This window comes from Lagopus leucura, unplaced genomic scaffold (assembly GCF_019238085.1).
Source record: "Lagopus leucura isolate 7727_CA_CO unplaced genomic scaffold, USGS_WTPT01 Super-Scaffold_73, whole genome shotgun sequence".
In the NCBI taxonomy this organism is placed as follows: Eukaryota; Metazoa; Chordata; class Aves; order Galliformes; family Phasianidae; genus Lagopus; species Lagopus leucura.
The window spans coordinates 24,344,871-24,368,873 of NW_024962252.1; the positions used below are offsets into that span (position 1 = coordinate 24,344,871).

Below are 24,003 nucleotides of genomic sequence, written 5' to 3' on the forward strand. Positions count from 1 at the left end.
TTACTAACCAGAATGCTTAAAATTATTTCAAAATCAATGGCTATATGCCAATATAGCATAGAAGGGGTGGAATTAAATTTAAATGAATCCAGTCTGATAGCAGAAACAATCACAGCATGAGTTCCTTGTTGGGTAACGTGGTGTCATCAGGGAAACCTCTAGGAATATATTTAATGTCTACTCTGAAGCCATTAAGAATGTAGCAATATTCTTTCCTGTTCGTCGTCTGAAAATCGCTTTATTGTCCCTGAATTTTTCTCTCTGCTTGGTTAGTGCTCTTTCAGGGAATAAGTGAAGTAAAAATTAAATATAAAAAAAAAACAAAATAAAATTGGAATCAGATAGTGGCTTTCTTCTAATGAAGAAACTTTAACCATTAAAACAAGAGTTCTATTAATACTGCAGCTGTTTTCTCTCATTGGTTGATAACTAGGCCGTACAGACGACATCTAAAAATAGGCAACTAAAAATTTACTAGGTACAGCATAACAAAGGTGATTGGTGCACTTTAATTCTTATTGCATTTAATTTTATTTCTTCTCTCATCTTTTAATGAGTCAGTCTGTAATGATTTCCTGTCATATTTTTCTTAATGTAATTCCTGCAGTCTATGTATTTAGTATAATTTGTTAATGCTATATTTTAATATCTTGCACAATAGTTTTAACGCTTCCTAATAAATTAAGCATTATGTTAAATTGCATTAAGTGTGCAGCATTACATCTGTTTGAAGTAGCAAAATTTGATAGCTGAAGAAAGAGGAATGCTATTGTATCACTAACAGCACTTAGAAAAGTATTGCTGCATTTCTGTAGGCATCTGCCATAAACGGAATCAACCATTAGAGATTTTTTTGTGCAAAATAAAGTATCAGGTATTTTAAATTAGCACATCTGGTCCACGGTTAGAAAGAAGCACCGTTTCATTTCTTCTTCCAGAACAATTTAATGTCATCAATGTACACACACACACACATCTCGTCTCAAACTGAAGTTTAGCTATCATTTTGGAAAGTTAGTTATCCTTTGAAGTGTCAGAAATTTCCTAATATTTACAGGGCAAATTCATAATAAATATTGTGTCATATCTAACATTACATTCTTACTGCACAATAAATCTGACCTTTGTGTTGCACCCAGTCTGCTTTGTGCGCATCTAATAATTGGCAGGTACTGTGACACTGACAGGAGGAACCTGTAGGTTACCTTAATATAACGCTATTTGTTACCTGCTGGTATGATGCTATTTGTTATTTGGCAACAACAGTCATGTTGCTGTCTAATGGTTGGAAGAATTAGGGACTATTCTCTGTAATCTCCTTGAAATTGTGTTATGCTCCTTAATTATTCAGTAATTGTATGTAACATGATCTTATTACATTTTAAAACTCTACTTTTCATATAAGCAGCATCCAGTATTGTGAAGTTCATAAGTAATACCTTGTTCCTGTAGGAAGATCAATTAAAAAAAAAAAAAAAAAATCTTTTCAGATTCATTATTCAGAGATTCAAAGAGCAAATGAGTTTGCATCAGATTATATTAGACCTTACAATGGCCTTTCAGTACCTGAAGGTGGCCTACAGGAAACCTGGGGAGGGACTTTTTATAAGGGCAGATAGTGACAGAACAAGGAGAAATGGTTTTAAACTGGAAGAAAGTAGATTTAGACTAGATATTAGGAAGAAATTCTTTACTATGTGGGTGGTGAGATACTGCAACAGATTGTATAGAGAGGCTGTGGATGCCCCCTTCCTGGGAGCATTCAAGGCTTGGCCTTGAATGGATGGGGCTGGATGGGGCTTTGAGCAACCTGGCCTAGAGGGAGGTGTCCCTGCCTATAGCAGAGGGCTGGAACGACATGATCTTAAAAATCCCTTCCAATCCCAACCATTCTATGACTCTATAATTGTTTGTAATGAATGCTGGAATTCGTGATTCTACTCCAAACCTAATTCCTGTAAATTTCTATTACATCACTCTGTTGTTTAGGTTTAAGAATCTGATTCTGAGGGACTCAATGAAATGCAGTACATTGCTCATCATTTTTAGTGTTATTTTTCTGAGATATTTGGCTTACTGTAGATACTTGATGTATTTGGTAGTACTGTTGCTAAGGTATTCAACTCTTGGATGCCCAAGCTGGGGCTCAATAGTACTGAGTTGTTCCTCACAGAATCCTTGTAAAGGACAAAGTGGCTTGTACTTCTCCATCAGCTGTCAGTTTTAGGCAGTGTTAGTGATCTGTGCTGATGATTTGGCATAAAAACAAAAGATGTCAAAGAATGAAAAATCACATGCTTCTCCTGCCATATGTAAATCTTCTAAATTTTCTTCAACTTTCTTCTAGGTCATTTCAAATTCCCAGATTCATCATTTTGTGATGACATCCTGCTAGCGCAGTAAACAGGTTCTGCTGTAAGTGGCAGTGTGCTTGCTGAAGATGTTATACATTCAAATTTTTATGCAACTACACTTTCTAGAATCTTTTTTTTTTTTTTTTTTTTTTTTAACTTAAAGCCAATTCTGTCTTTGCCAACTACTGACAAATAAGACTTTCAGAACAGTTCAGATTGGAGATTCGGCCTTAAAACACAGACTTTTCCTCTAAATCCTTTAATGATTGGTTCAGATTATATTGTAATGTAGAATTGTGGTTTTTTTAATACATAATCCTGTCTGTGAAGTTTCTGCTTCAAAATTTGAAGGAAAAAATATTTGGTTCCTAACAGCTACACTGTCATGTGATCATTTTCAAGTTTTCTTTGTTGTGGGTTCTTTTGTTTGTTTGTTTTTTGGTGTTCTGTCAGAACGCTACAGTGTGTTCATACAATACTGCAGAAGTTTGTCATTTTCAAAAAACTATTTTTACATGTAGCTGTCCTTAGAGAATCCCTCCTGGCATTCTGAATTTATAGAGCCAGTCTTGAACTGCATATCACAACTTTCCAGCAGAGGTTCTCCTATGACACAAGTTGCAAACTGCTACTCCGAAGCTTTTAAAACCCTTCTTTTTGTACTTCTGTACTTCTATAGCGTTTAAATAGTAATAAATAAAATACATGCAAATTTCTAGAAAACTACTGGTCTGGGATTTTCCAAGACAGCATGACATTAAATTAATAGAAGAGTAAACTTGCAGGAGAAACCATATTTGCAAACAGTCATACCATTTAGTTACTCTAATGCCTAAAAAGATTGTAGGAAATAATCTGTTCAATTTTATGTTTTGTCATGTTCTAGGCAAGGGAGTAGTTGCTTCTATAATTAAGCTTTACAGCATGTATGCAATCTTTTAGGTATACTATGGTGTGCTCTTTCCTGATATTTCATGTTGTGCATGATTTTCGAGTAAATATTTTGTTTCTATAGAAATTCCTCACAATTTTAAGCTGAATAAATAACATTGTTTTCATATGATTGAATTTTAGCAGTCTATTCAGTAATTATTCTATAGATATATTCAACATATACAAATTTTGTTGAACAAGTAGATGATATTGTTTCTAATATTCATGAAATTACAGTACCTACCATGCCTTTCATGGCTTCTTGTTAAATTCTGCCTTTGACATTATCCTGTGAAAGTTTGGAGGAGGTTTTTGGTTCTGGTGACATAATTCCAGTGGAAAGCTGGTGTTTTATGCAGATATTTGAATCTTACCGAGCTACTTGAGGTGACCTGGTCTTTGCTAACAGAGAAGGACTGGTGGGAGAAGTAAAGGTTGGGGACCGTCTTGGGCAGAGTGACTACAGAATTGTAGAATTCTCCATTCTTGGCGATGTCAAAAAGTGGCCAGCAAAACTACCTTCTTGAACTTCCAGAGGGCAGACTTTGATCTGTTCAGGGCACTTGTAGTGCGGGTCCCTTGGGAGTTGCTTCTCAAGGGTAAAGGGGCCCAGGAAGCCTGGACGCTCCTCAAGACCGAAATCTTAAAGGCACAAGAACAGGCTGCCCCTGAGTGCCGTAAGGCGAGCCGCAGGGGAAGACAACCTGTGTGGATGAGCCGAGAACTACTGCTGAGACTCAGGGAGAAAAAGAGAGTCTACATCCTCTGGAAGAAGGGACAGGCTGCTTGGGGAGATTACAAAGAAGTAGCTAAGGTATGCAGGGAGGAAGTTAGGAAGGCAAAAGCCCAACTTGAGCTCAGGTTGGCCTCTGCAGTAAAAGACAATAAAAAATCCTTTTATAAATATATCAACGGCAAAAGAAGAACCAAAGATAATTCCCATCCCCTACTTGATGCAGCAGGGAATGTGGTCACTGAGGACAACGAGAGGGCTGAGGTTTTCAATGCCTTCTTTACATCTGCCTTTAACAGCCAGATCAGTTATCCTCTGGGCACGATCAGTTATCCTGATAACTGTTTGGCTCAGCCAGCACGGGTTCGTGAAAGGCAGGTCATGCTTGACCAACCTCATCTCCTTCTATGAGGCGACCTGTTTCAAGTGGTGTCCCCCAGGGGTTAGTACTGGGGCCCATCCTGTTTAATATCTTTATTGATGACCTAGATGAGGGGATTGAGTGCACCCTCAGTAAGTTTGCAGATGACACCAAGCTGGGAGGTGGTGTTGATCTGCCTGAGGGTAGGGAGGCCCTTCAGAGCGACTTAGATAGGCTAGACTGCTGGGCTGAGGTGAATGGGATGAGGTTCAACAAGGCCAAGTGTCAGGTCCTGCTGCACTTTGGGCACAACAGCCCATGCAGTGTTATAGGCTTGGGGCTGAGTGGCTGGATGAGTGTGAAGAAGAGAAGGACCTGGGGGTGTTGGTTGATGCTCGGTTGAACATGAGCCGACAGTGTGCCCAGGTGGCCAAGAGGGCCAATGTCATCCTGGCCTGCATTAGAAATAGTGTGGCCAGCAGGAGCAGGGAGGTGATCATCCCCCTCTACTCAGTACTGGTGAGGTCGCACCTGGAGTACTGTGTTCAGTTTTGGGCTCCTCACTACTGGAAAGATGTTGAGGTCCTGGAGCGTGTCCAGAGAAGGGCAACGAAACTGGTGAGGGGTCTGGAGCACAAGTCTTATGAGGAGAGGCTGAGGGAGCTGGGATTGTTTAGTCTGGAGAAGAGGAGGCTCAGGGGAGACCTCAATGCACTCTACAACTTCCTGAAGGGAGGTTGTGGTGAAGAGGGATTTGGCCTCCTCTCCCAGGCAATGAGCAGGACACGGGGCAATGGCTGCAAGTTGTATCAGAGGTTTAGATTAGACATAAGGAAGAACTTTTTCTCTCAGAGAGTGGTCAGGCACTGGAATGGCTGCCCAGAGAGGTGGTGGAGTTGCCGTCCCTGGCAGTGTTCAAGAGGTGTCTGGATGACGTGCTGCGTGATATGGTTTAGTGCTTGTGGTGGCAATGGTGATGAGGAGACAGTTGGACTGGATAATCTTATAGGTCGTTTCCAACCTTGTGATTCTATGATTCTATGAAAGAGCATCAGTGAAGACACGACGAAAACAGAGTTTGAAATCCCATTGAATGAAAGATCAAAAATGCTTGAAAGTTTGTTTTGTTTACTGTAAGTTTAAATAAGGAATTGTAGGTGGTGTGAATTTTGCACTGAAAGAGCATGTAAATCAGTTTGAACTTCCTTGCAGGTTGATGTGGTTAATGGGGATTATGATTACTGGGAATGCTGTTAGGGAAATATGCATTTCAGAAACAAAACAAAAAGCAATTAAAGAGAAATGCTGATCTTCTAAAGACTAAATCCTGAGGCACAGCAATTTGTAAGATAATTACCTTTTAACAAAAGACAGTGGTATTAAAATCAGAACAAAAATATTTCCTGTAAAGTCTTTCATCCATGCCTGCCTTAAATATTTTAGAGATGCTTGTCAGCACATTATTGAAACACTAAACAGCAATTAGAGAGACCTTCTATTATCCTACTGTGTGCTTACTTATATGATGCGTGTTGATTTTTTTTCTGCTTCAGTTTCTACTTAGTAATTATTCACATACTTGTGGAACACTGAGTTAAGTCTTTGTTGTTGTGAAGTAAAATGCTCTATTATTCAAACATACCTGAAGCATTCTGAAAAAAAGCGTGTGTTATGCTTATGACAAGAGCACAGCAGTGCATAGACTGAACAGGGATTTATCCAAGGAAAAGCAACATGTCAAGAACAGAACTCACTGTTAGAGCTGATCTTCATACAATGAGAAAGAGATAATATCACTGTCTGAGGAAGCAATTCAGTCATTCTTGAAAGATATTTGCTACAGCCTCTGATTCAGAGGCTGGGGAAAATATTGGTTTTACGCCTGATGATGTATTAGAAGAGAAAATTTTCAACTAGGATGGTGAATTTGTTCACTGAAAAATTCAGCATTTGAATGGTAATTTCCAATCAGTCAATTTAGAAATTCTTCTACTGGAAAGTAAAAATTATTGCTTCTAATTTAGTGACTTGATTTTGATAATACAGTTGTTAGGACAAATATATTGTTTAAATACTGCAAATGGTTTCAGGGCAACATTTTTTCTGTATGTATCCAAAGTGAGCACAAAAAATAATAATAAAAAAAAATTCTGTGAACTGGGATGTCTGTATTTAGTTTGCTGCTGCCTTGTTCTTTAGTCTCTTAGCTCTCCTTGGACCAACCCCTTCCATTTCCAGAATTCAGTACAACAAATCATGGATCACATTCAAATGCTATGAGTAAAGAGACACTGAAGCAGTAGGGAACATTTTAAAGTAATGCACTCTAATTAAGGTATTTTTAGGATAGAAAATGACAAATACTGAAAATATGAATATGGTGCTATTTACAGTCTTGTCTCTGTCATCATTTGGTTGATTCTGTCACCTAATCATAAAATACCAGGTTTTGTGAGTTGAATCTGTTATTGCCTGGCTTTGTTTTGATTACCACTTAATGAAGATGTTCTTTTCCAAGTTTTCTCGTACCGAAATATTTCCAACTTTTCCATTATGTTTTCATCACAAGTAAAGCACAAAGAACTTTCTTCTGCTGCTGGACTGTATTTTTTAAGGATGTTGTTTTCATCTCCAGACTTCTCACTTTGTTCTTACTGTAGCTCGATAGGTCTGACATGTAAAGCCCCGAAATTATGAAGAATTTTGGTAGGAAACTGTCAAATTCTACTGTTCATTTATCAGAATCATGGAAGCACTTCAGTACCCTGCTGGGAGGTTACTGTGCTTTTTCTTGAACCCTATTTTGTTTTCTTTAGTGAAATTCTCTCGTCTCTGTTACAAACTAAACGTCTTCTAGATTAAAGCACTAACGAAAGCATTGGAGTAGCTCATTACTAAAACAAGCAGTCCCAGGATTGTCTGTCTCTGGAAACATGTAAATGATACTCAAACATTTTCTAACATTCTAGTCATGCTGCACTTCAAAGAGGAGGTATTTTTATCCATGCCATGTGGGATGTCAACTTACACAAGTTCTGTGGCCTCTTAGCCCACAAATCTTTATTTTCCTGCCAAGAAATCAGGCTGCACATGTACCTGCCTGTGCCAGCAGCCTTTTGCAAGGAACCGAGGGATACTGAAACTCTTCACTGAGATGATGTGTTGGTTGGTGATAGACTGTTTTAAGATAGATGTGTTCTTTTCCTGTTCCTCAGTCCTCTTAATAATTGATAGGAGCTTTGGTTCCATTCGTCTCCCTGAGGTGAGAACAGCTCGTGGAGAAGTTCCTGCTGGGAATGGATGGGTAGACTTGGTTGTTCTGTCCTCGGTACTCCCTAAGTATGGGAGTGCTTATTTCAGCTGAGCTGCAAATGCTGCAGCAAGCACTGTCTCTGCTTTGCCTGAAAGGCAGCATTAGCATAGCTTTAGCAGGCCGTGCTTGTTTTGGTCTTTGTTTTCTGGGAAAAAAAAAAAAGTATGCATCTGAAAGAAGTACCAGCTTTTAGCACTTTGTATTTGAATGAAATCTGAAATAGGCAGAGAGACACCTCAGGAACATACAAATTACAGCTGCTGAATAGTAAAAATTTTCCAAGATATGGAAAAAAAATCAAGAAAAAAATTATAAGAATAAAACTCTTACAGTATGGAGATTTGAGAAGGTTTGGGCAGGACAATTTTCTGTTAAAATAGCCATCTAATATAAATGCCACTTCTATCCCTTTTTAAATATCAAATCTGTTGTATAAGCACTCATCTTTCCAGTTTGATTCAGATTTGTATGAGAGCTTTTGCAATTTCTGTTTGTATTTTATGTACTTTATATAGCATACATTGATATTTATTGCAGCACACATTTAAACTTGGTTTATACGTAGTTCTGGAAACCCTAGTTTCCATACTGGTTTCCCTGAACACATTCCACGTCTTTTCACCTTAAAATATGCTTACATTTATAAGGGTTGTGTTGTCTTCACAGTGTAAGTCCTTTGAGGCATAAAAGGAGTAGAAGTTATGTCCCTGCACTCAGAAGGTAGTATCGGTCTTGTGATGCTGGTGTAAAGTTTTAAAATCCTCAGAGCTCCAGAATGTCACCAGGAGCAGAACACATACTTTGGTTAGCTGTTACTTTTCATTTAGCTGGAACTTTATGAGAATACTGTCTGTCTTTATAGGACAGCTGAGCACTGATCAGGTAACACTCTTGTGCTTTGGCCCTCCTTTTCACTGTTCTTATATCTATCTGTCTTTTTACATTTCCATCTCTCTCCAAATAACCCGCCCCTAATTATATTTTCCTCACTGGTGCCTATTTTGCTGTATCTGCACCCAGTTTTGGTGTTGCTGATACTGCTGTCCAGATGCAGTGTTAAAACTTGTATTGCTGACACAGTTGCTCATTTGTCTTTGTCAGTGGATTCCTCTCTCCCCAAGGTCCCCGCAGTTCCCCTTCAGCTGGCTGTGAATCTCCACCTACAATCAGCCATCCATGACTTGTGTCAGTTTCTCCCATCGTTACCTGTCATATCCCACAGTTTGTTGCATGATATCCAGGAGTTTCTGTGTCAGTTTTGGTTACTGTAACCTTGAGCTTAAGGGCTGAGTGGTCATTCACCTGAAGAACTACAAGAAACAGCATGCTGGCACTTGTTTTCTGCAAGCACATTTTTTTGTCATCTCTGGAGCAGTCGTTTCAGCTTCTGATTTCCTAAGTGCAAACATCTGTTGTACACAGAATAAAAACATTGCAATCCTTACCTTCCCCTTCCAGATCTCATTTCCTAAATGGAACTGACCCAGTTGAAAGCTCCCCCTGATGTAGAATAAATGTTAGATCTCAGCTAGATGTTTTATTCAGAGAGCAACTACATGAGCTAGCAGTGGTACAAAGTAGGGAACACACGGCCTTCAGCTCAGCAGGAACATGGACTAACTCTCTCCCAAGCATGGCTGGGTTCTGCTGTCTTGAATTGCTGCTTGTAAAAACTCATGAAGTCACGCTGAATATCCCAAGTTGGAAGGGGTCCACAGAAATCAAGTCCAACAACTGGCTTCACACAGGACACCCCCAAAATTCAAACCTTATGTATGAAAGCATTGTCCAAACATTTCTTGAACTCAGGCAGCCTGGAACCGTGCCCACTGGCCTGTTGAGCCCAACCACTCCTGGGCCAATTGGAAGACTGCATTGGCTGTTTCAGCAATACCCTACGATTTTGTAGAAATCACTGTATGGGAAGAATGTAACACTGTTTACATTAATTATTTTAATTAGCGCTGTTTTGGGGAAAAAAATATGCAGCTATGAAACGTATGTTGGGAAGGAGGGAGAAATGCTTGTGGTTAGGATAGTGACTACAGGTAAGCAAGGAAAGAGGAAATCTTTATATTGTAGTAGCCCAAATTTTGGAAACAATTTTTAGAGAACTAAAGTTACCTGCCTGAAACTTGTAACATTTAACCATGTAACATTTAATTATCTCAATTTTGCGTCCCTGGAAATGTGCACTGAGACTATCAAACAGCTGTAGAGAACAGTAAAGAACTGATTCAAAGCTAATATTTACTCTCTTGTTTTTGTTTTGTATTTATATTACTAAGAACATTTAAGTAAATGTTATAAATGGGCATGAGCTACTAAGACAAGAAAACTAATATATTCTGCCATCATCTGGGAATTTTTACTGAGTCCTATTGAATAACCCAGCCTTTGGAAAAGACATTCACTGTTCCACGATGATTACTTGAATTATTTCTGTGTGTTTACAGACTTACTTTTTTGTCCAATTTATTTCTGTAAATGCCAACTCCTAATCTGTCTACTAAGACAGCAGTGGCTTGAAAGCATACACGGAGCCATCTGATAATATGTTGGCTGTTGCTTTGCAAAAAGGAAGTATAATAAAGGCCAACATGAATACAGATTGACTTTTAGCATTCTGACTGCTATTGCTGCCTAAATTTTTGAACATTTTCTTTTAATATATTTGAACTGTTGTGTTTTGTTTTATTTTCCATGATAGTATTATAAATAAGACTAGTTATAGAATAGTTACAGAATTTCTCCCATGCTCTCAGAGTATGTAGTAAAAATGTCTGCTGTGGTTACTCTCTAATATTTGAGAAGATGGAGGAATTTATTGCAGCCTTTGATTCATTTCCTCGGTTCTGCATTTGGTGATATAGACAGATGAATTCTGATTAATAGATTGTCTGATGCAGCCAGAATATCCTCATACTCCTGGTTTCCACCTTATGTAAAGCTCAATCTTCTATAGTTAATAATCTTTAAAAATACTTTAACTCTGAAAAATGTTTTGGATTGTGAAATCAGAATAAGAAAATAATTTCTAATGTTAAATTGAAAACTGAACTTTGTACCAAATGCACTTTACTGTTAAGGAACATGTTTCGAAATACTTGGTGAGGAAAAGAGGAAAATATGTCAAGGATTGATCTCACTTAAAAAATAAACAAAAAAAAAAAAAAAACAACAACAACAAACAAAAGAAAACCAACAAGAACAAAAACACATTTGTCTGATCTGTGAAAGGATGATTATCTTAAAATTCTGAAAAACAGGGTCAATATAAGACTTATTTATTGTTGATATGAATATATTTTGGAATTATCGTTCATATAAAAGGTCTGCGTTATGAACATAACTTCTGAACTTTCTTGGTAAATTAGGTATGTTGGTGAGTGTGTATGTCTGTGTGCATCATGTACATATGCTGCTACTCATATACAGTGGTGAGCAAGGAGAAAGGGTTGTTAACCATCAGTAGCTGTAAATGTTCCTGTCTACTAATTCTAAGGCATAAATTTCTGTTGGTAGTAATTACATCAATTAGTGTACAAAAAAAAAAGTTTTGTGGAGATTATGTTAAGTGGGCTGGAAAGGTTTGTAAGCCTTGAACCAGAAATTGTTGTAGATGGATTTCCCGCGGGGGCGCCCCCCCTCGGTATTATAAAAGTGTTTTGAAGTGCATTCATCCCTTGCAAATTACCTAAAAAAAAAAAATAATAATAACAAAAGGCTTCCTCCTTGCTTTCATAGAATTACCTTTTGTGTAGCTAAAATCATTTTCTTTTAGGGAAGTAGTACTTGTAGATGAAAGGCAATTAGTTACCTTGAGGTTTCTATCATATGTAATCAACTAGGTAGTTTACTAAGCTGCAATTAGGTGCACTTTTTGAGATCCACTGAAAGTAACACAATTGTTTAACTGCTTCAAAAAGCTGAAGGTCATGGGGATAAGTGGAGTGACATAATTCGCTTTTCCAAAGTATTTTCTGTTGATCACTCATATGAAAGGAAGATATGAGTGAATTTCCAAGTCCAGCGCTTAAGACTTAAACATAGATTTTTGCTTATAAAATTGTACTTCAAACATTCACATTATAGAAGCTAAAAGCATAGAACTTCAATTTATGTTTGTGTTTCTATTTTGCTGTGCAGAATCATACTTTACCACTGTAAGTTATTTTTTCCTATAATAGTTAATGAGAGATTAATATAATTTAATAAGCCATGAATGTTCTGTTACAGAAGGAAAGAAAATGTATTTTCAGAATGTTAGTCATACGGTGATGATAGTGTCTTCTAGCGTGCAACAGCAAAAAATCATTTTCATCATGCAAATCATAGTTTGAAGTTATAGAAGGAGGTTTTCTCTAATTATATAATTGGATTTAATTGGACTCTAGAAGTATGTAAGTATTTAATACTGTGTTTTTATTTTTTTGCTATCTGTTGTGTCAGTGTTGAATTGTCATGGGGTTTTGAACTACAGGTTATTCTTACCAAGATCAAGAGAGACATAATGGAATGTGTAAGGCTAGGGGTAATACTTTCAGTAATTAACTTGATTTTCAAGGTGTATAGAAAACTCAGAAAAATAACTTTACTACACCAGGAGTTTGCAGTAAGATGGCTGTAGTGTCTTAGCGTTATCACTGATGTAGGAGCTGACCTGAAAACTTTTCATTGGAGGCTTCAAACTCTGATTGTAGATTGAAGAGCTACTAGCTCACAATAACAGAGTAAACAGTCCCCTTAGCCACCATCTACCACAGAGGTATGTGCCTTACAAAGGGAAGGCAAACTGCTGTATTTTCATTAGATTCTAGTGGAATCAAAAATCGCTTACTTGGTCAATAAAAATAACAGTTCTGTTATATATTTCACACCCGTTGAAAAGTCTAGCAGCATACTGTTGAGGGTGGTGCCGATTTAATAGGTCCATGTCAAAGCCTAGATCCAGTACAGCCTGGTACTACAGGCCCAAATGTAGACATGTTAGAGCTACCCATCCATTTTCTAAAATATGTACTCGATTTTCTAGCAAGTTTGATTAACTTTGAAGTTCTGATCAATCAGCTGTTGTAATTGCAGTCTTTTTCAGAGCAAGTTTATCTCATATTATTGGTAGATTTTACTATTAAGCAAGATCCAGAATTTCACTCCAAGGAGCCAGCTCCACAAGGTTTGAGGTTCTGTCTTATCAGTTGTTCGCTGTGTACAGCAGAGGCTGTAAAAACTTCAATTTGAAAAAGCAGTTTCCAAATGCAGGACAGGTACACTAGAATGAATTCTAAGTTTGACAAACTGGCTCTTTCCCTTTGTAATTGACTCAAAGCTGTAGTACAGAGTTGGATATTTTCTACTGATACTGAGAATTCTAATGTTTTCTAGAAGCATTATTTGAATAACAATTCTTCATACTACAGAGGTTTTTTTAAACTTTTTTTTTTAATATCTCAGGAAGCAAAAACCAAACAAGTTTAATCGTATGTCTAAAACAAGAAAAGTTTTGTTGTTGTGGTAAATCTATAGATCATAATTATATGTCACAGTCTGTGGATAATTAGAGAAAGTCTTATATGGACAAGATGTTATGTTGACTTCTCATTTGACAGTTTAACGGATTGTTAGCTGTTTGACTTCCCAAAGAAGAAAATTTTCCTTAGAAATCATGTCTGAATATATAGCCATTCTAATTATAGAAATATTACTTCAAATTTTACCATTATTCCTTCAACTATCATCTGAGATAATGGGCTTCAGAAGTATTATCATACTGTGTTTATGCATCAATTTTTCTTTATTCCCAGATCCAGGCGATGTATGACATTACCCAGTATGAGAATATTTTTACTTTGTTTATGATTCTGGAACAACTTCTTCACAATGGGACAGAAGAAAGTAACACTTCAGACTCAGGCTATGATGGAGAAGAGAAAATCAACTTTCTGAAGAACCTTGATCAAGTTATTCTTCACCTTTCAGATGAATTCCCTTTGTTTTCTTTATATTTATGGAGAGTGAGTGTTCTTTTGAACTCAGCTCAAATACAGATTGATTAAAACAAGCAACCTACTTTAAAGCAGTGCATTGTTGTGAAACTGGATTGGAAAATGTTTGAGTCAGGCAGGGAAACTGTAGTTATTGAAAAATATTTATTTTAAACTTCTATGCTATGCTTTCGCTTCAGGGATAATGAAATTTATTTCCAATTTTAAATATTCAGAAATGTAATAATTCAAGCCCTGTTCATTTGTTTTGTTTTGTTTTTAATAAATACTATTTCGTGTAACAGAAAACAATATATTGGTATTTGCATACACAGTGAAAATGGTAACAAAGAACATAGTTTCAGGTAATGCTTCCTATAAGCACTCTGAACTTTAAAGTCAAGAAATAATGAGTGTAGAGCTAGGCTTCTGTATTAAGAAACTGTAAGTTGTGTACCTTCTGTATGCTTTAGAGACATTGGGTAGTTGGGCATATTGATAATATGAAATAAAAGACTGATCATCAGAAAGCAGGTGTGTTGCCATGCTCCGTGTGATGCAGCAGAGGTTGCTGTCTGATGATGAAATCAGAAATAGCAAAAAGAATAGTTTTAAACTTGGTAACATCAGTATTCTTCTAGGATAGTCTTAGTTTTTTGTTTAATCACAGTGATTATCTGACCAAAATAAAATCTGATGCTTGGTTTTACAACTTTCTTATTCTTGGCTTTACTTGTGTATGCGTAAGCGTCAGGCCTAATTCACTCTGAGTTCACTATTGACTTCAAATTAAATTTAACTCCTTCTGTGGTTGCTTTAGACCTTTTTGTTCAAAATAAATGAATAGTGATAAAATCTCTTTTGTATGCTTATGTACTGATTTTTTTTTTTTACATTTTTATTTCTGTGCAAGTGTATTGATAGTAATTATTAAATTCATATATTTATAGAAATAGGTAAGGCCTGTAGAAATGAGTTCAACAATAGCTTAACCAATACAGAACAGCTTTGATAAATTTGGGGCAGGAGGGTACAAGTTTTACGATGATAGCATTATTTATAGTAAATAAATATAGTTTTAGTTTTGTTGTGTCTTCTAGTAGGGTATATTCATCAAAAATAGAAAACATTTCTAGCATTTACCTTATTCTTTCTTTAGTATTTTTTTCAAATCAATTTTTAATGCCCAAAACATGCTCTGAAGTGTGGCTTTATTACTGTAAGTAATTGATCTTGTTAATATTTATTTTGTTAGTTTGAATGCACTTATTTAAGATAACAAACCTATTTTTTCTACATAGTTAGAAGATAGTAACATTTGCAAAACAAGTTACTTTGATGTTGAATTGGTATCTGAAAAGAGATTCTTATAATTGTTCATATACTATCTAGCACTGGTATGCTTCTTAAACTTACTATTTACTGTGTTCTATTGTAACATTTAATTCTCTCTGTTAGCAAACTTTCAACAGAAATCTGTCTTATGCATGCAAAAAGAATATCCACAGTAGAAAATTAGATAAGTCTTATTAAATTAAGGAAAATAAATAAGGATATAAATTTGGCAGCCACACAAGAATTATTGTGCCTTTTCAGTTGTCTTATTAATTTTTATTTAGACAAGGTTCTTCCACCTCCTTACATAAGTTCTGTAAGAGCAATAAAAGCATGATTACAAAAAAAGCAAGGAAAAAATAAATAAAAGGGAACTGGTATCCATTTGATATGATAATTTGTGCAACATTTGGTCCTTTTCATATTTGGAAAAAAAAAAGAAAAATTTCAAAAATGTCTTGAAGACAGGAAAATAACAGAATCTGAAAAACAGTAGAATGTGTATTTTTTCATGACTCCTTTCCTGAAAGGCTTCCTTCCTTGCAGAGCATTGCATTTTCTCATCAGCAAACTTTCTAGGCCACTAGAGGAGCAATGGATGTTTTGGGAAATATATGCATCATTCCTATGTTTTGAATCAACTTCTGGCTTGAAACATTATTTATGAAATCTTACAAGGTTGTTAAATAGTTTGTTATGAAGTTCTGAAAATATTTGAGCAGGGTGAGAGTCCCCATTGTAATACCATTGTAGCAGTTCAGACAATTACTAGCAAGTACTGTTTACCCCTGAGCTCTCCTAGTCTGTTTTATTGCAAAATTAAATAGTTGGTTAATCCATGTTAGTGAGCATATTTCAGCTTTGGTGGGAGAAATAACCTCTACAGCTGGGATAGCTGTTTATATCACTGTCTGAAGTTTCCTGAAGAAGTAGTTCACCAATGTGGGACTTGCCTCAATAGGATGATGGCACAGATGTAGACATGTAGATATCTCTGTGTAGTTGGGGTGTCTAAGGTATGAAAAATCTACAAAATGGAGCAATATTTTGTGCTGAGTGTCCAGCTGCTACAGCAGAAGAATGCAGCTCTTAAAGAAATCCTGTGTCACACATGCTGTTTTTTTGCGTGCAGTTGCCTCTGATACCCTGGAGCATCTTTAATAGCACTGTCACTATAAGTGTTTAGGAAAATATGTCGAGCAGTGATGGTACTTGGATATGTAGCTAACTATGGCAACAAGATGCATTTCAGTGTCTTACTCTGAGAATTAAATCTGACCCTTGAGATATCTATGTTTTTGGGAGTAGAAAAGCCTAAGTTTAAGTCCATGCTCTTCAGACAGTTTCTGCTTTTGCCCAGTAACTGTTAGCTATGACTTATGGAAACACCACTGCCTTTAGTTTTGAAACAAAACATGATGAGAGGGCCAGTCCTATGTTTAGATTTTAGAGATATATATTCTGAGGCAAGGATTTGTATCCCAGCTGCAACCCTTCTGCAATTTGGACTTACTCAATGTCTTAAGTACTTGCTCAGTAGGTATGTCAGTGTTCAACAAAAGTATCTGGCCTCCAAAGAATCCCAAATCTGGTGAAAAAAACATATGGTCTTTGAAGAATGGAGAATATTAGATGTCTCTAAAGAACAGACTAGAAGTCCTATGTGCTGAGCATAACTTATCCTAGGCTCAAAGAACAAGAAACTGTAAAAGAAGAAAGTGGTCTGACCTGTTGTTTCCTGGGAATGTTCTACCTGAGTTAGCTGTACAGTTTTAGTATTAATAATTCAGCATTTATTTCATCATACTGATTTTCTTTTCATGAGTGTATGAACTTCACAAATTAGCAAAATGCCAGTGTTCTGAAAATGCAAAGTATTCAGGCTTTTATATAGATGTATATAGATATATATTGACCTGGTCAAATTATATTCATTATATATTTTTGTATATACTTTAAATATTTCTTATATATTTATGTGATCAAATTAGCGTTGTTAATTCATTAGTAGCCAAGTGGTTAGTATTTTGTAATTTGTAACTTTGCCACATTCATAGCTATCCAGGTGATTTTCCTTTTAACTGTCTGCATCTATTTTAAATGGAATTTTATGTTAGTGTGTCTTATTCTATGAGCAGCAAAATTACAATGCAAGGAAAATAAATGTTTATTATTATTATTAGTGCTTCTCCATTGACTGTTCCATTCACTTAAGAATTTTACATGTCTGCTAATAACGAATTTTGGAGTGATTTGAAGTGAACTATCTCAAAATGTTATTATAAGCTTAATTTGAAACCTTTTAAAAATATATTTATGATGTACTGATTTGTACGTTCAGGTTGCTGCCAACTAGATCCCCAGGGCTGTTTCTCCGCTGGGCACTGCCAGCCTGTATCACTGCACAGGGCTTGTTTTTCCAGGTGGGACATCTTGTATCTGTCTTTGCTGAATTTCATAGTCTGTCAGCATGTTCATCCAATCCACGTTTGTACCTCTAATGGCAGCTCCACTTTCAAACACATTGACTGGGACTCCCAGTTTGATGCCATCTGCAAAGTTGGTGAGGATGCCCTCCATCACCTTCTCCAGAGTAGCTCCTTGTGATAGTCCACTTGTGACAAGCGTCCAGGTATAACCCATTAAAGGTTAACCCGTTAACTACCATCAAATCATTTTAAAACCCACCTGGTTTTGCATCCATCTAGACTGGAATCTACTAAATTTGACGTCCATAAATCCAGTCATTTTATCCTAAAAGATAATCAGGTTGGTGTGGTATGATTTACCTTTAATAAATCCGTGCTGCCAGTTTCCAGTTGCCTCTTTCTCCTCGATATGTCCAGCAAAGTGCTCCAAGAGGACTCTCTCCATAATTTCTTCTCCAAACCCAGCACTCTTCCTTCCTCTGGAAAATTGTTGGTTTTGACATCAGAAACAAAGGAATATGTTTTAAGTCAGAAAAAGAAACATTGAAAGATGAATTGTTTAGTTTACTATCTTTCTTCTTAGTGACTGACCCCTTTGAACCTTTTTTTGAGGGAAGAAGGGTGGAAAGAAGGCCTAACTCCATGGGTGGACTCTTTGTACCTGTTTTCAAGAGTGATTTTCAAAAGGTGTCAGAATGTCTCACTGATGTTTGTTTATCATCCTGCAATCAATATCAAAGCTTCTCAGGCCTTAGAGATAATGGAGAGTCAGATACTCTTTCATTTTATTTTAGTAGCTATCCATAAAAAAGATCCCACAAGCTGATATAATTCCATGTTATCCTTTCCTGCAGCTGTCCTGTCCTCAGAATACAAGGAAAAAAGAGACAGATAAGATGAACAAAGAAATGAGACAAACTCTTATTGGACTTCCCAGAAAGTGTAAACTCCAGTGAAATTTTTTAAAAGCCTTCAGCAGTGTCATCTTTTTGAGCCATGTCCAAGCTGCATGATGAAGTAACCTGATGAAGCCTTGCTGTGTCCTTGCCATTAGGCTGGAGCTAGCATTCCCACAGCCTAGTGCTGTGTCCTAAGTCCTGTGCAACCATAGGGTCTGCATCACTGGTTGGTGAGCATTGCCAGAGGAGCCACTGGCACTTTTGGCAGAGCAGTTTGCCACAGCTCATCTGAATAAAATTAAAAATAGTTTCCTTTCTTAATAGAAATCTGGTTGAATTTTTTCATATGTTGCCTTTTTAAAAATAAAAATAAAAATAAAAATGTGAAGCGTTCCCTCATAAGTGGGTAATTAAATTGCTAAAATCCAATTCATTGTTAATTTTTCCAGCTAATTATAACTTAATTTCTAAGGCAAAAAAATTAAACCCTTTACTTGCTTCTTTTCTTGTGTTTGTCTAAAGGCTCTTTTAACAGAGAGAATTTCTAAGAAATTATGCAACATTTTAAACATTAGAATATAATGGAATAGATTATTTTATAGGCTTTTGGTGCAGCAATTAGTTGTGCCATTCAGAAAGCTTTTTGTACTGTTTGTTCCTTAGAAAGTACATTCATATATTAGAAGTTAATAGAAGCCAAAGGAAGCCTGTTCCGCACGGAAACCACTTGAGTCCCAGTTCCTTGTGGCACTAAGGTATTGTTACAAGCACTTCTGTGTAATACTAATGTAAGTTTCTTTAGCAGCATGCTCTACTTCCCTTTTCTTTTTTTTTGTCTAAGTGATTATATAAAACAAAATTGACATTCCAAACTGTAAGAAGTAAACAGACTGTGAACTTTAGCATTCTGTTTGGCACTTGTAGTTTTTTATTCCAAATGAGAAAGAAAATCTGCTTAAAATAATTTATGTTGCCATATGAAAATAACTGAAGGCAATAATTGAAACAAGTGAGTTAAACAAATATGTGTCAGTCATGTGTATCACCGGAATTATTTTTGACACCTTCTGTTTTTTCACTTACTAGTTTGTATTAGTTAGAAAGAGTACTGGAGGCAGCTTACTTTCAATTCATTTTGCTGTGAAGTTAATGATTCTGTGCCAGACAAAATGCCTTTATGTTTTTTTTTGGTTTTTTTTTTTTGGTTTTTTTTTTTTTATATATATATATATAAATAAATGAATGTTTTTCATGACTAACAGGGGAAAACATTGACAATTGACGTGATCTGTTGCATTCTGTGTCTGGACTTCATGCAAATATCACATCTACTGTTACATCACATTATATATGTAACAAACATCACGTTACTGTTAACACCCTTCCTTCATTTCTTCAGCTTTGGTTGAGCAGACTATACAGTTAGAGTTTATCAGCTCCTGTTGGGCAATTAACAAGATTAAGTATTTAAATTGTGTCATCATGATTGTGTGTTTTAAAACAAAATGTTCAAGAGGCTTTCTTACCTATTTTAATTTTGCAATATGTTACATCTTTATTTTGGTTGCTGCAAGCAGACAAACAAAGCTGTTAGATTTTACACTCCTTACTCAGGGTAATTTAGTGCAGGTGGGGCTGGTTTTTTGCTTCAGTTTCTCATTAGTTTTTAAATTAATCTATTTTAACTTAAGAATGATGAAATGAAAATTAAGAACATGATGCAAGAATTAAGAAAAGAGCGCTGTCACGAACCCTGTGCTCCCATAAAATTTCTGCCCCAAAAGCAGAAAAGATGAAAACCTTATGGATAATATTGATGAAGCTTTTTTTTTCTTTTTTCTTTTTCTTTTTCTTTTTCTTTTCTTTTTTTCTTTTTTTTTTTTTCTTTTTTTAATGTATTTCTTCTAGATAAATTTCAAAAACTTTTTGAAGAAAACTGTCTGTGGTAACCAAACTATCAAATCCTGTTTTAGGCTACATGACAGAGTTCTTTTCAGCAACAGTGTAAATTGAAAATTAGAATATATAAGTGAACAAACATCATACTTATTTCCAGACTGATGAACAGCAAGTTGTTTTACTCGTCTTTGCAGTGTGCTACCAAATATTACTAAACAGGAATACATCCATTGAATATTCTGTACCCCTGGTTAGGACTCAGATTCTTAATTTGCTTTCATTTATTCTCTTGACTGTTTCCTATTATTCAGTCTTTTCTGAAGAATGATTTGATAATATATTTCTGATAATATTATTATGCTTGGAGAGTAATACTTAAATGTGAGTGAAACTTGAGTGGATTGATTCTATGTATGACTGAACTATACCATGTCCTTGTTGTATGTGTTGCTTATTTCAACTGAGATGAGTTTTGGCTGTAAGCAGGAGAGCAATTCAGCTGGATGTGAGGCCACCATCATCTCAGTCACGGGCAGCTGGAAGTAATTTGGAAAACAATTTAAAAAACATTTTAATTTCTGGCTCCTGCTTTCCTCTTTGTGCATTTAATTCATCTCTCTCTCTGCCTCTTTCCTTTCGTTATCTTCTTGTGACAGATACCTGTGTTACTTGCTTTACCCGCCACATAGATTAGAGGAAGACAATGTGATCTGTAGGACTTCCCACAAAATGCATTTGTGGCTACCTTGTTTCAAAAGTTGTTCCCTGAGTGCAGTAGTGAAGATGTTTGTGCTTTCTTTTTATGGAGTATCCAAGCAGGTCACTCACCGCTGTGTGCAAAATCAATGATTCCCTGCTCAACCTTTCAAAGAAAGGCTTGCGGACAACTATTTTCAGGAAATGAAAGCGGCAGCTCCCAAGTCAGTCGAAGTACTTTCCTATAAAAATGTAAATGGTTACATTTAAGACACATTCTCATTAATCTCGTATGAGCAGAACATGACCTGGATAACTGTGTTGGCGTTAAATGGCCGTCTGCTTACTGCACTGTGTGCTGCAGACTCAGGTTTGCAAGACTGGTGAGTCTGGTGAGGCTCAAGATTCAACAGCCACATTCATACCACATGCAGCCGTGTGGCCAGGGGCTTCCTCTAGCCTACCTGTACTCCAGCTCTGGCCAGTTCAGCGCTCTTGGTCTTCGAAGCAGAGCTGCCATGTACAAATCGGGAGGAGCAGTCTCTGAACTGTACCAGATGACTGGGCTGAATTGTAAGGAATTGCTTGGAGGGTTGCTAATGAGCTGCACCAAATGCATAACAGGGATAGCTCTGGCACTACAGTTTGATAGATGATTTACTCTAACACTCTGTAATTGTGCAACAAAGTCCTTGGGTTTCTGAGGTCATAGAGGGATGGAAATAGGTTTTTGTCGTTGATGGTTTTTTTTTGTTGTTTTGTTTGCCAATGTATCTGTTGTCAGAAATTTGTGTATGTGTGTCATGCTTTGTCTAGAGTCTAGTTACGTGTGTATTTAGAAATTCCAGTGGAAGGTTTGTGGCCTTTGCTTTAAATGTCAACATATCCAGAAGGAAATGTCAACACAGGTTCTCAGGAGGCCTGGAGAGCTTGTCAGAGGAAGCCCTAGAACAGACAGGGAAAGAGAGCTTTAGGCAGCCAATAAGCCACAAAGTTCCAACTCCCAGAAAGAAGAAAAGAAACTCAGAAGAAAACGATTCCTGAAAGATAGAATTAATGTCTGTGATTGCAAAGTACAAGAGCTAGATCACAATTCAACAGTCTGATATGGGAGATTATCCTGGGCTAAAGCCTCAACTATAATTGAGACTGTATTTCTTCTGGAGGTATTAATTTTAATTTTTCTGTTAATTGAAAAATTCTAGTTTTATTTATGTCTCTAGTTAATCTTTCCTCTTGATTTCTTTGCCTTGTTTGTGATTCGTAAGTTCTGTCCATGTACTCTGTTAGTGTTTCAGAGGATCACTAATACAATCTTTACTCCTTCTTGCAGATTACTTATAACAGCATCAGCCAAAGTCAGTTTTAACACCATTTTCTTCAACACACCCCAGGATAATTGTCTGCAGTCAGCTTACCATCAGTAGGCATTACTTTTTTTAGTTGCTTCTTTGGTCAGTTTTTAATTCACTCAGGTTGTTACAGATATTAGCCCAGAGGAAATTTCCAAAGGGAAATTGGAATGACAGTCAGAATAAGGTCTCTGAGGCAGAGGAGAACGAACCAGACTTGGACAGGGGATGATCAAAGCTAGAGGTCCTGTTATTTATTCAGATTCCATCTTCAGTACCTGCTTAAATCTTTGATAGTCCCACTGAATGTATCCTTACATCAACTCTGGTGTTTATCATCCTAAAGGAAATAGTAACAGTAGGTGGGAGCAGCTGACAGTAAAAGAATTAAGGCTCAGGGGAGGGGAAATCACACAGAATAAAGAAAACAAGATCTTGTTTTGACCTTCAAAAGGACAGCTTTAGTTGAAACACGGCCTCCAACTATACTCTGGAAAACTTGTACAAAAATCTGTGATAATTTTAAGAAGTGCAATAGCAAATATCAACTGCTAAATGAAGACTTTCTCCTGAAATGGCTGTAGCTGCATTAGGAAAACACTGAGAGTGAAGATTAATTCACTGATCAGCCTGCAAGAAATTCAGTAACTCAACAAACATAATACAACTGGGGCAAACAGTGGCAAACAATACTGACTTCTTCAGCTTTAATAAGCTGATTAGGGACTGTATTAAAATTGAGCTTTATGTTACTGGAGATTTCTGTTCATAGCACTTTAAACTCTTTTTACAGTGTTGCTAGATGAAATTGGGAAATAATTTTTATTTCACAGTTGAGAATTAGACTGATGAATTGGAGTTGGTAGTCTCTTGTCAGTGAGCTATTCTATTTGCTACTTTCATTAGAACTTTACAATCAGTCGCTGCTTTTCTACTTTTCATGTGTTGTTTTCTTTTTTTTTTTTTTTTTGTCAGAAACCACTAACTTCATAAGAAATATGCAGATTTTGAAAACTGTAGTTTAATTTCTGAAAAACAGAGGTCAGTTATACTCTGTACCAACTGGTACACATTGAAGGCTAAATAATTAGCATAGAGTTGTAGCATCACAGAATGGTTTGCATTGGAAGGGACCTTTAAGATCATCTAGTTCCAACCCTCTGCTACAGGGAGGGACACCTCCCTCTAGACCAGATTGCTCAAAGTCTCCTTCAGCCTGGCCTTGAATGCATCCAGGGAGGGGGCATCCACAGCCTTACTGGGCAACCTGTTCCAGTGTCTCCCCACCCTCACAGTAAAGAATTTCTTTCTAATATCTAGTCTAAATCTACCCTCTTCCAGTTTAAAACAATTTCCCCTTGTCCTGTTGCTACCTGTCCGTATAAAATTGTATGCAATTTAAACATAGAGCAAAATTGTTTCAGTGTTTTGTATTCAAAAAAAGCTTTAGACAACAAGTGGCTCAACACAAAAGTAATATTTCAGGATTTCATTCAGCAGATTCATTAAGAACCACTCAAAGTTGTTTAGACAAATGTCAATGATGAATTCTGTGGAAACAAACGTTACTCATTAATGAGTTTGAACCCATTAATATGCAACTCTTTGAATAAGTAAACTGTAATTATATTGGAATGTAATCCTCTGATGGAACAGCTCCGAAGTTTGTCTCTTTCTAAAAGCTTTTCCTAATGCCTCAATGATTTCTATTTCCT

At 36.5% G+C, this 24,003-nt stretch overlaps 1 protein-coding gene across 1 annotated transcript in view; it reads left to right on the top strand.

The window, feature by feature from the left end:
- The window catches only part of MEI4 (meiotic double-stranded break formation protein 4), a 75,084-nt gene extending 61,334 nt beyond the window's left edge, over positions 1-13,750 (top strand). The window contains exon 5 of the mRNA XM_042862274.1: positions 13,499-13,750. Within this exon, the coding sequence (XP_042718208.1) occupies positions 13,499-13,750 (252 nt within the window). The remainder of the gene's footprint in view (positions 1-13,498) is intronic.
- Positions 13,751-24,003: the final 10,253 nt, after the last annotated feature.